Source organism: Leucoraja erinacea, chromosome 4, assembly GCF_028641065.1.
Source record: "Leucoraja erinacea ecotype New England chromosome 4, Leri_hhj_1, whole genome shotgun sequence".
NCBI lineage: Eukaryota > Metazoa > Chordata > Chondrichthyes > Rajiformes > Rajidae > Leucoraja > Leucoraja erinaceus.
In genome coordinates, this window is record NC_073380.1 from 48,367,372 (window position 1) to 48,381,360 (window position 13,989).

General features: G+C 39.7%; 1 protein-coding gene across 6 annotated transcripts in view; it reads left to right on the top strand.

The window, feature by feature from the left end:
- Positions 1–13,989, top strand: part of greb1l (GREB1 like retinoic acid receptor coactivator) — a 233,688-nt gene that overhangs the window by 199,992 nt on the left and 19,707 nt on the right. For 5 of the 6 annotated variants that reach the window (XM_055634189.1, XM_055634186.1, XM_055634183.1 and 2 more), the window contains 5 exons: positions 1,326–1,570; positions 2,970–3,535; positions 7,923–8,025; positions 8,705–8,860; positions 12,455–12,597. In XM_055634189.1, the coding sequence (XP_055490164.1) occupies positions 1,326–1,570; positions 2,970–3,535; positions 7,923–8,025; positions 8,705–8,860; positions 12,455–12,597 (1,213 nt within the window). The remainder of the gene's footprint in view (positions 1–1,325; positions 1,571–2,969; positions 3,536–7,922; positions 8,026–8,704; positions 8,861–12,454; positions 12,598–13,989) is intronic. The other variant, XM_055634184.1, reaches the window with a different exon arrangement.

Sequence of the window (13,989 nt, forward strand, 5' to 3'; positions counted from 1 at the left end):
TATTATTCAGGACTATAACAGGGATACAATGCTGAGGATTTTAAAAGCATTGGGCAGACCATATTTGGAGTAATGTGAGCAGTTTTGGGAGGAAGGAGGCCGTGGCTTTGGGGAGGTTCCAGAGGAGGTTTATGAGAATGATCTTGGGGATGATTGGGATAACATATGATGAGCATTTTTGAAGGCACTGGGCCTGAACTCGCTGGAGTTTAGAAGGATGAGAGGGAACCTCATTGAAGTGTAGCCAATTATTGAAAGGCCTGGATAGCGTGGATGTGGAGAGAATGTTTCCACTAGTGGGAAAGTCTAGGACCAGAAGGCACAGCCACAGAATAAAGGGACGTACCTTTAGAAAGGAGATGAGGAGGAATTTCTTTAGTCAGAGGATGGTCAATCTGTGGAATTCATTGCCACTGACGGCTGTGGAGGCCGTCATTGGTTATTTTTAAGGCAGAGATTGACATATTTTGATTTGTAGGGGTGTCAAGTGCTCTGGGGAGAAGGCAGGGGAATGGGATTGATAGGAAAAGATAGATCAACCATGCTTGAATGGTGGAGTAGACTAAATGGGCTGATTGGCCTAATTTTGCTTCTGTCAATTTTGAACTTACGAACTATAAGGATGATGAGGGCAGCACGGTGGCTTAAAGTGCTTTCAGTACCAGAGACCCAGGTTCGATCCCGACTACAGGTGCTGTCAGTACGGAGTTTGTATGATCTCCCTGTGACCACGTGAGCTTTCTCTGAGATCTTTGGTTTCCTCCCACACTCCAAAGACCTACAGGTTTGTAGGTTAATTGGCTTGGGTTTGTATACTTGGCATAAGTGTAAATTGTCCCCATTGGGTGTAGGCTTGTGTTAATGTGTAATAGGACGACAGATAGCACAATGGGCTAAGAGTTCGGCTGGCGACCGGAAGGTAGCCGGTTCAAATCCCGCTTGGAGTGCATACTGTCGTTGTGTCCTTGGGCAAGACACTTCACCCACCTTTGCCTGTAATGGAATGTTACGGCGGCAGGCGCGGGCACACCGCGACGCCCTGTGTCTCCCTTTCAAGGGAGATGCTAAAAATGCATTTCGTTGTCTCTGTACTGTACACTGACAATGACAATAAATTGAATCATTTCATTTCATTTCATTTCATGTGCGGGGATCGCTGGTCAGTGCAGACTCGGTGGGCCGAAGAGCCTATTTCCACACTGTATCTCTAAACTAAACTAAACCATTATTATAGACTTTCAAACTGTATATTTTATGGATATGTGTTTGATTTTAATCATGTTGGACTAAAGATTTGTTTAAACATTTTCAACATTTATATTAAGGTCCATGAAGTACTGTGATCTTAGGCTAATTGACTCCAGCTACCTTACACGAACAACCCTTGAGCAAGAGATTGGCCTTGCTTGCGGCTATGTTTCTAAAAGTGCTGTCAGAGAAACCATGGCAATTTTCGAAGGAACGGAGAAGGAGCATGAGAAGTTTCTTACCAGTGAGAATGAATCTGATGAATTACAGATCGATCTAGAGAGACCACAAAGTAACAGCAGTGCAGTCACTGGAACTTCAGGTTAGTGATTGTTGTGTCGGAGGATTCAACAGCTTTCGACTGAAGAAAGCAATAAACTGATCTGAAAGTCAGTTAATACATAAAATATGCACAAAATTCCAGAAATTCCTGACACAAACCCTCAGTGCTTTGACGCTGCTCTATCTCTTTGTGTACTGAACAAGATTGATGATAAGTTCTCTCTCTTCGGCATGATCATGACTTGAGCCATCAACGCCACATTCTGCATCACAAGGATTGCTAAATTCTATCTCTGGCATAACTAGCAGGCATCGCAGCTATTCCAGCGTTTCTTATCTGGCCTCCCACCCCTCGCACTCCACAAAAACCCAGGTCACCCAAATTGCTGTTCACCATCTCCTGTCCTACTGCATGCCACTCAATTATCATTTATACTCCTGCCAAATTACTTTGGTATTCTGTTCTCTTGTAACCGATTTAAACTTCTCATTCAGATTAGTGGTTGTTGTGTCTGTGCATTAAACATGTTTGGACTGATGAAAACAATAAAGAGATTGACAGATTCTTGATTAGCAAGAGTGTCGGGAGTGTTGGGGCTGAGAGGGATCAATAGATCAGCCATGATTAAATGGCGGAGTAGACTCAATGGGCTGAATGGCCTGATTCCTCAACTGGAACCTATGCATTTATTAAGTTCAATTTCAAGTGAGTTTATTGTCATGTGTCCCTGACAGGACAATGAAATTCTTGCTTTGCTTAGCACACAGAACATAGTAGGCATTTACTACAAAATTCTCATATTCAAATTCCTTCATGAGTTTGTGTAATCTCACCCTTAACACATAACCCTGAATATCACAGTACTTTCAGAAATCTCAGCAAAACACTTCCTTGAATCAATTCTTTGATCCATCTCAAAGGACACCATTGATCTTTGGCCGCCTCTCCTTAATTCTTTACATTACATTCTTTTCTTTCTAGGGTCTTAATTATTTTCTTTGCTTCCTTCTCTAATTCCTTCCCTAAGGGGTTATTTTCTCCCAACACTTTCCTGCACCTTCACGATTCTTGCTTACTTTTCTTACTTCTTTTATTTCTTTCTTTTTTAAAGCTCAAAAAATAAAGTGGTACAACATAATGTAATAAGATATATGCGATGTATTAATGTGATTTACTGTACTGCTAATAAAAATAAAATTAAAAAAAAAAAAAAAAAAATTCTTTACATTAGCATGCATTTGTATTAACAATAGATGTTAATGATGCAATTATAAAATTGGGAAAGGTAACTGAAAAAAACTATAATGATTTTGAAAATTGCAATGTATTATAATACGTCACCTACCCGACAAAGAGGACTAAGTAACCGCTTATGCGTTATATGCAGCATTTAAGTCATGTTGCTCATTAACAATAAACTTGGTTGGTTTTCAAACAGGGTCCTTGGCAGAGAATGGTGTGAGCTCATCCAGTGTGCTTGACTCATCACAGAGGCCTGCTTCATCTCTTAGCTTTCAGAATATTGTGAACAGTTCAATTGATGAAGGCACGTCAACACACACTTCACACATCTCGACCACTGTGGGCAGTGAGGGCTGCAAGCAGGAAAATGACTTGGAAGGAAAGGAAACAGCAAGCAGCACAGTTTCAAAATCTTCCTCATCCTCTGGGAATTCTCGGCAATCCATACTGGTCAACAAGGACCTGAGGACTCCACGTCTCATCTTTCCAAGAACTGTAATTTTATCAAAACCAGTGTATCATCTCCTTGGTTCAGCAAGAAATGAGCACCTGTGTTCTGCCTCTTTGTTGCCCCATGCTGATGTGACTTGGACAAGCCCACTGAGATCACTTTTCCACAAGGAATTGAGCAGTGAAGAGCAGTCACTCTACTACAGACAGTGGACATTTCCCAGGCAACATCATGCGGACTATAGCAATAAAAGCGAGGGAAGTTCTGGAAATTTCCACCGACGCCGATTGTTATTGACTGGACCTCCACAGGTGATCGATTAAGGTTTCAGTTAATTATGTTGGGTCAGAAATATGTGACAATGTTAAAGGGAATGATAGGGATAGTATTATCCATGGAGTTTGCAGTGATGGTCAATAATACTACTGTTTACGTGAATTAGATTAAAACCTCAGTGGATGAGATCTGTCATTATACCATTATAGCCTTGCCAAAGTTGTTCCAATTTCAATGATAGGATTTCAACTGAGAAATAGCAGTAGTTTTGTTTGTTAGGCTTGTGATATATCATGTGCCAGAAACAATTATTTTCTCGAGTAATTTTTAATTTTCAGGTGTAACACAGTGGCTCAGCTGTAGAGTTGCTGCCTTTTAGTGCCAGAGACCCGGTTGCGATCCTAACTAAGGATACGTGTTCCCCCTAGTGTATAACATTTCCCATTGTAGTTCCAGTCAACTGTCAGTAAAGTTTGTTTAATTTAGAGATACATTGTGGAAACGGGCCCTTCACCTCGAGTCCATGCTGACCATCGATCACCCATTCACACTAGTTCTATGTAATCCCACTTTCCCATCCTGCACATTTGGGGCAATTTTCACAAGTCAATTAATCTGCAAACCTGCAAGTCTTTGGAATGTAGGAGGAAACTGGAGCACCTTGATAAAACCTACTCGGCCACAGGGTACAGGGTACATACAAACTCAGCAAGAGTTGAGAGTGCTCTCCATAATGTTTGGGACAAAGACCCATCATTTATTTATTTTTCCGCTGTACTCCACAATTTGATATTTGTAATAGAAAAAAATCACATGGCTAAAGTGCATATTGTCAGATTTTAATAATGGCCATTTCTATACATTTTGGTTTCACCATGTAGAAATTACAGCAGTGTTTATACATAGTCCCCCCCCTTTCAGGGCACCATAATGTTTGGTACACAACAATGTAATGTAAATGAAAGTAGTCATGTTTAGTATTTTGTTGCATATCCTTTGCATGCAATGACTGCATGAAGTCGGCGATTCATGGGCATCACCAGTTGCTGGGTGTCTTCTCTGGTGATGCTCTGCCAGGCCTGTATTGCAGCCATCTTTAGCTTATGCTTGTTTTGTGGGCTATTCCCCTTCAGTTTTCTCTTCAGCATATAAAAGTCATGCTCGATTGGGTTCAGATCGGGTGATTGACTTGGTCACTCAGGAATTTACAATTTTTTTGCTTTGGAACACTCCTTTGTTGCTTGAGCAGTATGTTTGGGATCATTGTCTTGCTGTAGAATGAACCACCGGCCAATGAGTTTTGAGGCATTTGATTGAACTTGATAGGATGTGTCTGTACACTTCAGAATTCATTATGCCTCTACCATCAGCAGTTGTATCATCAATGAAGGTAAGTGAGCCAGTACCTTCAGCAGTCATACATGCCCAGGCCATAACACCCCCCACCACCGTGTTTCACAGATGAGGTGGTATGTTTTGGATCTGGGCAGTTCCTTCTCTCCTCCATACTTTGCTCTTGCCATCAGTCTGATTTAAGTTAATCTTCATCTCATCTGTCCACTAGACCTTTTTCCAGAACTGTGGTTGCTCTTTTAAGTACTTCTTGACAAACTGTAACGTGGCCATCCTATTTTTGCGGCTAACCAGTGGTTTGCATCTTGCAGTGTAGCCTCTGTATTTCTGTTCATGAAGTCTTCTGCAGAGAGTGGGCATTGAGAAATCCACACCCGACTCCTGAAGAGTGTTTCTGATCTGTCAGAGAGGTGTTTGAGGATTTTTCTTTATTATGGAGGGAATTTTTCGGTCATCAGCTGTGGAGGTCTTCCTTGGCCTGCCAGTCCCTTTGTGATTAATGAGCTCACCAGTGCTCTCTTTTTTCTTAATGATGTCCCAAACAGTTGATTTTGGTAAGCCTAAGGTTTGGCTGATGTCTCTAACAATTTTATTCTTGTTTCTCAGTCTCATAATGGCTTCTTTGACTTTCATTGGCACAACTTTGGTCCTCATGTTGATAAACAGCTTTACAAGTTTCCAAATGTGTTGGAAAGACTGGAGGAAATACTGGGTGCTGAGACCTATCTTATGCCTGCATTAAGGAGGCAATTAAACACACCTGAGCAATTACAAAGACTTGTGAAGCCATGTGTCCCAAACATTATGGTGCCCTGAAATGAGGGGACTATGTATAAACACATCTGTAATTTCTACACGGTGAAACCAAAATGAATAAAAATGGCGTTTATTAAAATCTGACAATGTGCACTTTAACCACATGTGATTTTTTTTCTAATACAAATCTCAAATTGTGGAGTACAGAGGCGAATAAATAAATGATGGGTCTTTGTCCCAAACATTATGGAAGGTACTGTAAGAGTGTTTAATTGAAATGTGTACTGGCAACAGAACAATGAAGCTCTTACTGAGGACTGCATGCAGCTTTGAATACCATGTATTTGAAAGATCAGATGAAGAATACAACATCATTTTACCAGAACTATGTTAAAGAAAGAAAACCTTATTAAGAATAGGGACTGTTAAGAATAAGAAATACTGTGAGAGATTCCATTGGTGCAGATCAAGTAACGATTTAATGAGTTTTCAATTCCCCTGCATCACTTCGAGAAGGTCATGTAACCGCACCGACCAGCGATCCCCGAACACTAACATTATCCTACACACACAATAGGGACAATTTACAATTTTAGCTAAGCCAATTAACCTACCAACCTGTACGTATTTGTAGTGCGGAGTGTATATCAGTTAAGTGGCTTTGGGAAATTTGTAAATTGGAAGTGGTAGCACCAGCGATTAGCTTCAACCCTAGATTACTGGAGTTGTGAAAAAGCTGCTGCACCACTTACTTTCTGGGCCATTTGTTCACCATGGCCCTTTGCTAACCATAAATGATATTATTGAGATGTATAAGAAATGACTGTACCACCTATAAGGGGATCAGTGATGCATGATCCTCAAATTATTAAAGCATGCAAAATTTTCTTTAGCAAATTCATAACGTACACGTTACCATACTTGTAAAAAATATCTTTCAGGTTTCAGGTAAATGTAACAGGTTTACAGAACATTTCACATCACATTTCACTCGCTCTTTTTCTTTATTGTAGAAAACAGATCAATAAATCACAAATTCAAATGGTGGAGCTGGGTCTGGTGGAGCTGGCTCTGGTGGAATCTCAGCTAAGAGAGTGTGGAAAATTATTTAAGAGAATTTTCTTTAGCAAATTCATCATCGTACATGATAGAAACTTATAAAAATATCATGGTGTTGTTTAGGGAACAATAGATAAGCATAAGATAGACACAAAGTACTGAAATAACTCCACCGATCTGGGAGCATCTCTGGCAAAAAACGATGGGTGATGTTTCATAAGGTCATAAGTGATTGGAGTAGAATTAGGCCAATTGGCCCATCAAGTCTACTTTGCCATTTAAACATGGCTGATCTATCTCCCCCTCCTAAACCCATTCTCCTGGCAATGAATTTCACAGATTCACAACTCTCTGACTAAAGCCATTTTGGATTGGGACCCTTCTTTGGATGGGTGTAGATGGATAAGAATGTGGAGCATTCAGCAGATTAGGTTTGGATTGTTGCTGGTGATCCATAACATTTGTAATGAAGTGGACTGGAACCTGGAGGTCTGAACTATTAAACAAAGGGATACAAGTGCAAATTCAATCAAGGCTACTGGGGAATTTACATTTTGAATAAAAAGCTTGAACCTTACAGATTTTTGTAAAAAAAACATTTTGTTTCCTCTCCTCCTTCAGAGGAGGAATATTGTGAACCTTTTGCTAGTCTGAATATATGTAATTCCAGACCCAGCAAGGTGGTGAATCTGTGAATCTGTGGAATTCTTTACCACAGAAGGCTGTGGAGGCAAAGTCAGTGGATATATTTAAAACAGAGGTAGATAGATTCTGGATTAATACCAGTGTCAGAGGTTATGGGGAGAAGCAGGAGAATGGGGTTCAGAGGGAGAGATAGATCAGCCATGATTGAATGGCGGAGTAGACTTGATGGGGCAAATGGCCTTATTCTGCGCCTAGAACCAATGAACTGACTGGACTGCTATTCTCTGTTGTTTCCAAGGGGAATATAATAATTATTATATAACACTAACTCAGCAGCATCTATGTCTGGCTTGAACAGAGTGTAACATCACCACATCAATCAAGAGATTGCCCCTTCCTCAACATATATATATCCATATGTAAAAGCCAAATGAAATTTGCAAAAGCTTAATGAAATTCATAGTTCACATTTGAAACTATGTCTATCTTAGCCTTTGGTTTCACCAGCTGTAGTAAGTTTCTTAGTAAGTATTAGCAAATTTAAAAAATAAGATTTTTTTCAGATTTGTCAGTGGTTTAGAGAAGTTTAATTAGATTTTTACATTGCAGGTTGGAAAGACTGGTGCTTACTTGCAGTTCCTTAGAATTCTTTTTCGCATGCTAATAAGGCTCTTAGAGGTTGATGTATACAATGAAGAAGAAATTAACGAAGGTAAGTAATGCTAAGATTTTGTTAATTATGTAGTTTATATAAAGTATTAATACAGATTTTGTATGAGCTATATCTTTCATATGATTATCATATGATCCATACTTCAGAACCACATCCAACATGTTCAGTCTGAAGAAGAGTCTCGACCCAAAACGTCACCCATTCCTTCTCTCCAGAGATGCTGCCTGTCTCGCTGAGTTACTCCAGCATGTTGTGTCTATCTTCATATTTATTCTTTACATGCCCAGAGCCATAAAAGAGATAGCGCCTTCCTGACCTTCCATCTAACCCATTGGAGACCTTTCAACTATCTTTAATAAAACTTTATCTCCTTCTAAATGTTGCACCCTTTATCTGTTATCTTTGCATAGTGAGCTGCTTGATTGTAATCATGGAGAGTCTGTCCTTGACCATAATAACAGCCAGTGGAGTGCAGTTCCAAATCCTGTTGCTGTGTGCCTTTTGCAAGAAGGTAACATCTAATGCATCTCTGAAAATTGGAAGTGTATCCAAAACCTGAACCCTGAAAGCAGAATAGATGTGTGAGCTCCATCGATGCTCCTTGAGATTGAAATAAATCTTTTAGTTAGCTGTGTTTGTTTACTCCATCTCTTTCTTAAATGCATAATTTTGTGATACAAGAACATTCAAAATCTAAACTCTGTATTTTTTGTTTCAGACACGAAAGATTCAAATGAGTATGCACAGGGTATTAATGCACAGTGGCCTGATATTGAACTCTTCAGTAAAATGACCTTTGATTACACGGTACATGATCCAAAGTATCGCCATATCAGTGCTGTCTACTCAGCCAAGTTGCCAAAGATTAAGCTAGGTGAGCAGAACTTTTGTTTGTCATCTGTTTTTCATCTGCATTCTATTGAAATATAACCTTAGCAGTTACAATCTTTCTTTTTGATTTCATATCAACTTACTCTAACACTACAAGGCTAATACTGACAGCTATAACAGCAGCCAAAAGATGTAACACCAGTTGAGTTGGACTTTGGTTCTATCCAAACCTCACAAAAGTTCCAAAGGGTTTACAACAAAAGATTATTGATTCATGGAAGGTTTGATTAATCTCAGTAATTAGTTTAGTTTAGTTTAGAGATACAGCGCAGAAACAGGCCCTTTGGCCCACCGAGACCGCACTGACCAGCAATCGCGTCACTAGCATTATCCTACCCGTTGGGACCAATTCACAATCTTTACCAAAGCCAATTAACCTACAAACCTGTACGTCTTTGGAGTGTGGGAGGAAACCGGAGTACAAGTTCACAAGTTATATGAGTAGAATTAGGCCATTTGGCCCATCGAGTCTACTCTGCTATTCAATCATGGCTGATCTCTGCCTCCTAATCCCATTATCCTGCCTTCTCCCCATAACCATTGACACCCCTTTCTAATCAAGAATTTGTCTCTCTCTGCCTTAAAAATATCCACTGACTTGACCTCCATAACCCTCTGTGGCAATGAGTTCCACAGATTAACTACCCTCTGACTAAAGAAGTTCCTCCTCACCTCCTTTCTAAAAGAGAAGCCTTAAATTCTGGGGCAATGACTTCTGGTCCTAGTCTCTCCCATCAGTGAAAACATCCTATCAATGCCTTTCATTATTCTATGAGTTTCAGTGAGGTCCCCCCTCAACCATCTCAACTCCTGCGAGTAGAGGCCCAGTGCTGTCAAACGCTCATCATATCGTGACCCACTCATTCCTGGAATCATTCTTGTAAACCTCCTCTGCACCGTCTCCAGAGCCAGCACATCCTTCCTCAGATACGGGGCCCATATTGCGTATGTGTATGTGACAAATAAACTTGACTTGACTTGACATGTTCATAGTACTCCAAATGCAGCCTAACCAGCGCCTTATAGAGCCTCAACATTACATTTCTGTTTTACCCAGGGAAAACCCACCCGGTCACGCAGAGAACATACTAACTCTATACTGACAGCCCCCGTAGTCAAATTCAGGCATTGATCCTTTTTGGCTTCTATCAAGACAGAAGAGTAATTCACTCTGTGTATGTCTCCCCAATGTGTTTACAAGGACACAAAGCCCCTAAGCTGCTTGTGGTGGCCCATTTAGCTGGATGCTTAACGTGACATTTCTGGCATAATACACCTCTCACATGAATGTAAATAACTGCATCTCTATCACTTAGTTTCGAATGCAGGGTTGTGTGGATTGAAAATTGGTTCTGCCTCCTTTATATTATCACACTTTCCAGTTGAGTACAAAGGAATTCCAGGCCTAGTAACATTACCACCAGTGAATCAGAAGGAGCAACAGTTCCCTAGCATACAAGCAGTGCCCAGTCATTTGAAATGCCATTTAGCAAGGTCATTAACTCTTGCAAAGTGAATGGATTGATCACTTTATTAAATAGATGCAGAGGAAATGGACTCTAAAATATAAAAGTGGATAAGTCTCCAGGTCCTGACAGGATATTCCCTAGGACATTGAGGGAAGTATGTGTAGAAATAGCAGGGGCTATGACATAAATATTTCAAATGTCATTAGAAACGGGAATGGTGCCAGAGGATTGGCGTACTGCACATGTTGTTCCATTGTTTAAAATGGGTCTAAGAGTAAACCTAGCAATTATAGACCTGTTAGTTTGAAGTCAGTGGTGGGCAAATTAATGGAAAGGATACTTAGAGATAATATATATATAATCATCTGGATAAACAGGGTCTGATTAGGAACAGTCAACATGGATTTGTGCCTGGAAGGTCATGTTTGACTAATCTTGAATTTTTTGAAGAGGTTACTCGGGAAATTGATGAGGGTAAAGCAGTGGATGTTATCTATATGGACTTCAGTAAGGCCTTTGACAAGGTTCCACATGGAAGGTTGGTTAAGAAGATTCAATTGTTGGGTATTAATAGTGGAGTAGCAAGATGGATTCAACAGTGGCTGAATGGGAGATACCAGAGAGTAATGGTGGATAACTGTTTGTCAGGTTGGAGGCCGGTGACTAGTGGGATGCCTCAGGGATCTGTGTTGGGTCCACTGTTGTTTGTCATATACATCAATGATCTGGATGATGGTGTGGTAAATTGGATTAGTAAGTATGCAGATGATACTAAGATAGGTGGTGTTGTGGATAATGAAGTAGCTTTTCAAAGTCAACAGAGAGATTTAGGCCATTTGGAAGAGTGGGCTGAAAGATGGCAGATGGAGTTTAATGCTGATAAGTGTGAGGTGCTACATCTTGGTAGGCCAAATCAAAATAGGACGTTCATGGTAAATGGTAGGGAATTGAAGAATGTAGGTGAACAGAGGGATCTGGGAATAACTGTGCACAGTTCCCAGAAAGTGGAATCTCATGTAGAAAGGGTGGTCAAGGAAGCTTTTGGTGTGCTGGCCTTTATAAATCAGAACATTGTGGATAGAATTTGGGATGTAATGTTAAAATTGTACAAGACATTGGTGAGGCCAATTCTGGAGTATTGTGTACAATTTTGGTCGCTAAATTATAGGAAAGATGTCAACAAAATAGAGAGAGTACAGAGGAGATTTACTAGAATGTTGCCTGGGTTTCAGCACCTAAGTTACAGAGAAAGGTTGAACAAGATAGGTTTTTATTCTTTGGAGCGCAGAAGGTTAAGGGGGGACTTGATAGAGGTCTTTAAAATGATGAGAGGGATAGACAGAGTTGTCGTGGATAAGCTTTTTCCACTGAGAGTAGGGAAGATTCAAACAAGAGGACATGATTTGAGAATTAAGGGACAAAAGTTTAGGGGGAACTTCTTTACTTAGAGAGTGGTAGCTGTGTGGAATGAGCTTCCAGTGGAAGTGGTGGAGGCAGGTTCGATTTTATCATTTAAAAATAAATTGGAATGGTATATGGACGGGAAAGGAATGGAGGGTTATGGTCTGAGTGCAGGTAGATGGGACTAGGTGAGAGTAAGTGTTCGGCATGGATTAGAAGGGCTGAGATGGCCTGTTTCCGTGCTGTAATTATTATATGGTTATATGGTATCTCACTTTCGCCTTATGCTTCTTCCACATTGGTAAAACCTTTGCAAAAACAATGTGATACAACTTTTAAAAGACACGTGGACAGGAAACGTGGCAGGCACGTGGACAGTTTAGTGGGATATGGGCCGAATAGGGGCAGGTAGGTCTAGTGTAGATGGGTCATCTTGATCGGCTGAAAGGCCTGTTTCCATCTAGTTTGATTATGTCTTGCCCATCAATATCTGCAATATGCTTATACGTTTTAAAGCATTTGGTACTTGAATATGTAAGGCATAGAAAGATGCACACCTAGTGTGGGAAAATGGGATTAATAGAGATTGGTGAAAAGTGGTGTCATGGAAGGGCTAATTTCTATGCCGTACATTTCTATAACTCTTTATTTGTGAAATTGTTTTTGTTTTATATGTTATTGTTGATAACAAAATACTTTTTTTCCAGAAGGTGGTAAAAAACGCAGCCTGAACGAAGGATCAACAAAACGAGAGACAGTCTCGATAATGCTAACTAAATATGCTGCATACAACACATTCCATCATTGTGAGCACTGCCACAACTACATTGACTTCAACCCAGCCACACAGGTCAGAATCAAATAACTATATTCTCTTTGGTATGCTTATTTCTATATAATTAATATACATATATATAGATTATTGCCAATTGACCGTGCAACGACATGTAATTATTTTATTTAATAGATGAAATGTACATTTTCTAATGTTTATTTTCCTATTTTCCAAAGTCTGTATGATTGATAAGTCTCAGGGCTTTACCGATGCCAATGTATCACCAAGCTCTCTCACATGTGTAAGAGAAACATCACCATCTTTCTAAATGGGTGAAGTTCATTATCACCTCTTAATATTAACTTCATAGGTTCAAAGACGTTGAAGCACAATTGGGTCATTTGGCCCATGGAGTCTACTCCGCCATTCGATCATGTCTGATCTATCTTTCCTTCTCAGCCCCATTCTCATGCCTTCTCCCCATAATCTTTGACACCCGTACCACTCCAGAAACACCATTACTGATCAAGAATACTCATACTAACTTGTCTTATAATTTGTGCTATTTTAAAATCACCCTTCTAATCATAAATGCATATGATTATGGAGAAATTATAAGGTTGCACTTTGAATCCTGTCAAAAATTGACTTTCAGCCAAATATATCACCACCATTTGTGTGATGTATGTACTTCCACCATCTCCATTAGATATGCTTTACTGACAAATAGGCAATTGACTGAATCTTTTTGCTATTATCAATAATAACATGACAATCGGTTCCATTTCAGTAGGATCCCTTCAAAGCAGAGGTCACTGACCTGATTTACCATTGTCTGTGAAATGCTTTATGGGCTGCTGAACCTTTCTGTCTTCACTTCCCTCTTTGATTAAGAAAATAACATCAACTGCAAGGTTTCTAAGCCTACATTGGTCGATCTTGTCTTGCTTCTGATGCTTCCTGCTTCTTTCTGTTGGATTTGCTGATGCAACCCATGTTAAGTCATTGTTACCACATTAATTTATGTATATTGTTAGTGTACGGGGAATCGCTGGTTGGCATGGACTTTGTGGGCTGAAGTGCTTGTTTCCACACTCCAAACTAAACTAAACTACACAGGCCCCTTCACTGTCCATCTTTAAATCCTCCCTAAAAACTCACTTTTATTCACTGGCTTTCGACACTGGCTGAGACTTTGTTCCTGTTTTAGTGCTTTTAATGTCTTTTAATTTTTACTGTTTTTATAGTCCTGTCGTGTTAATGGTTTTAGTAGTTTTTGTAATAACTTTTTGTTGACTTCCCATGTACAGCACTTTGTGGTAACTGATGTTGTCTAAAAGCACTTAATAAATAAAGTTGTTATTATTATTATTACACTTTTGCTTTTACCAGTTTAAATTTTCTTTAATTCTGATTTATTTTCCTTGATTTTTTCCAATTAGTATTGTAGATCACCTAATGTAATGT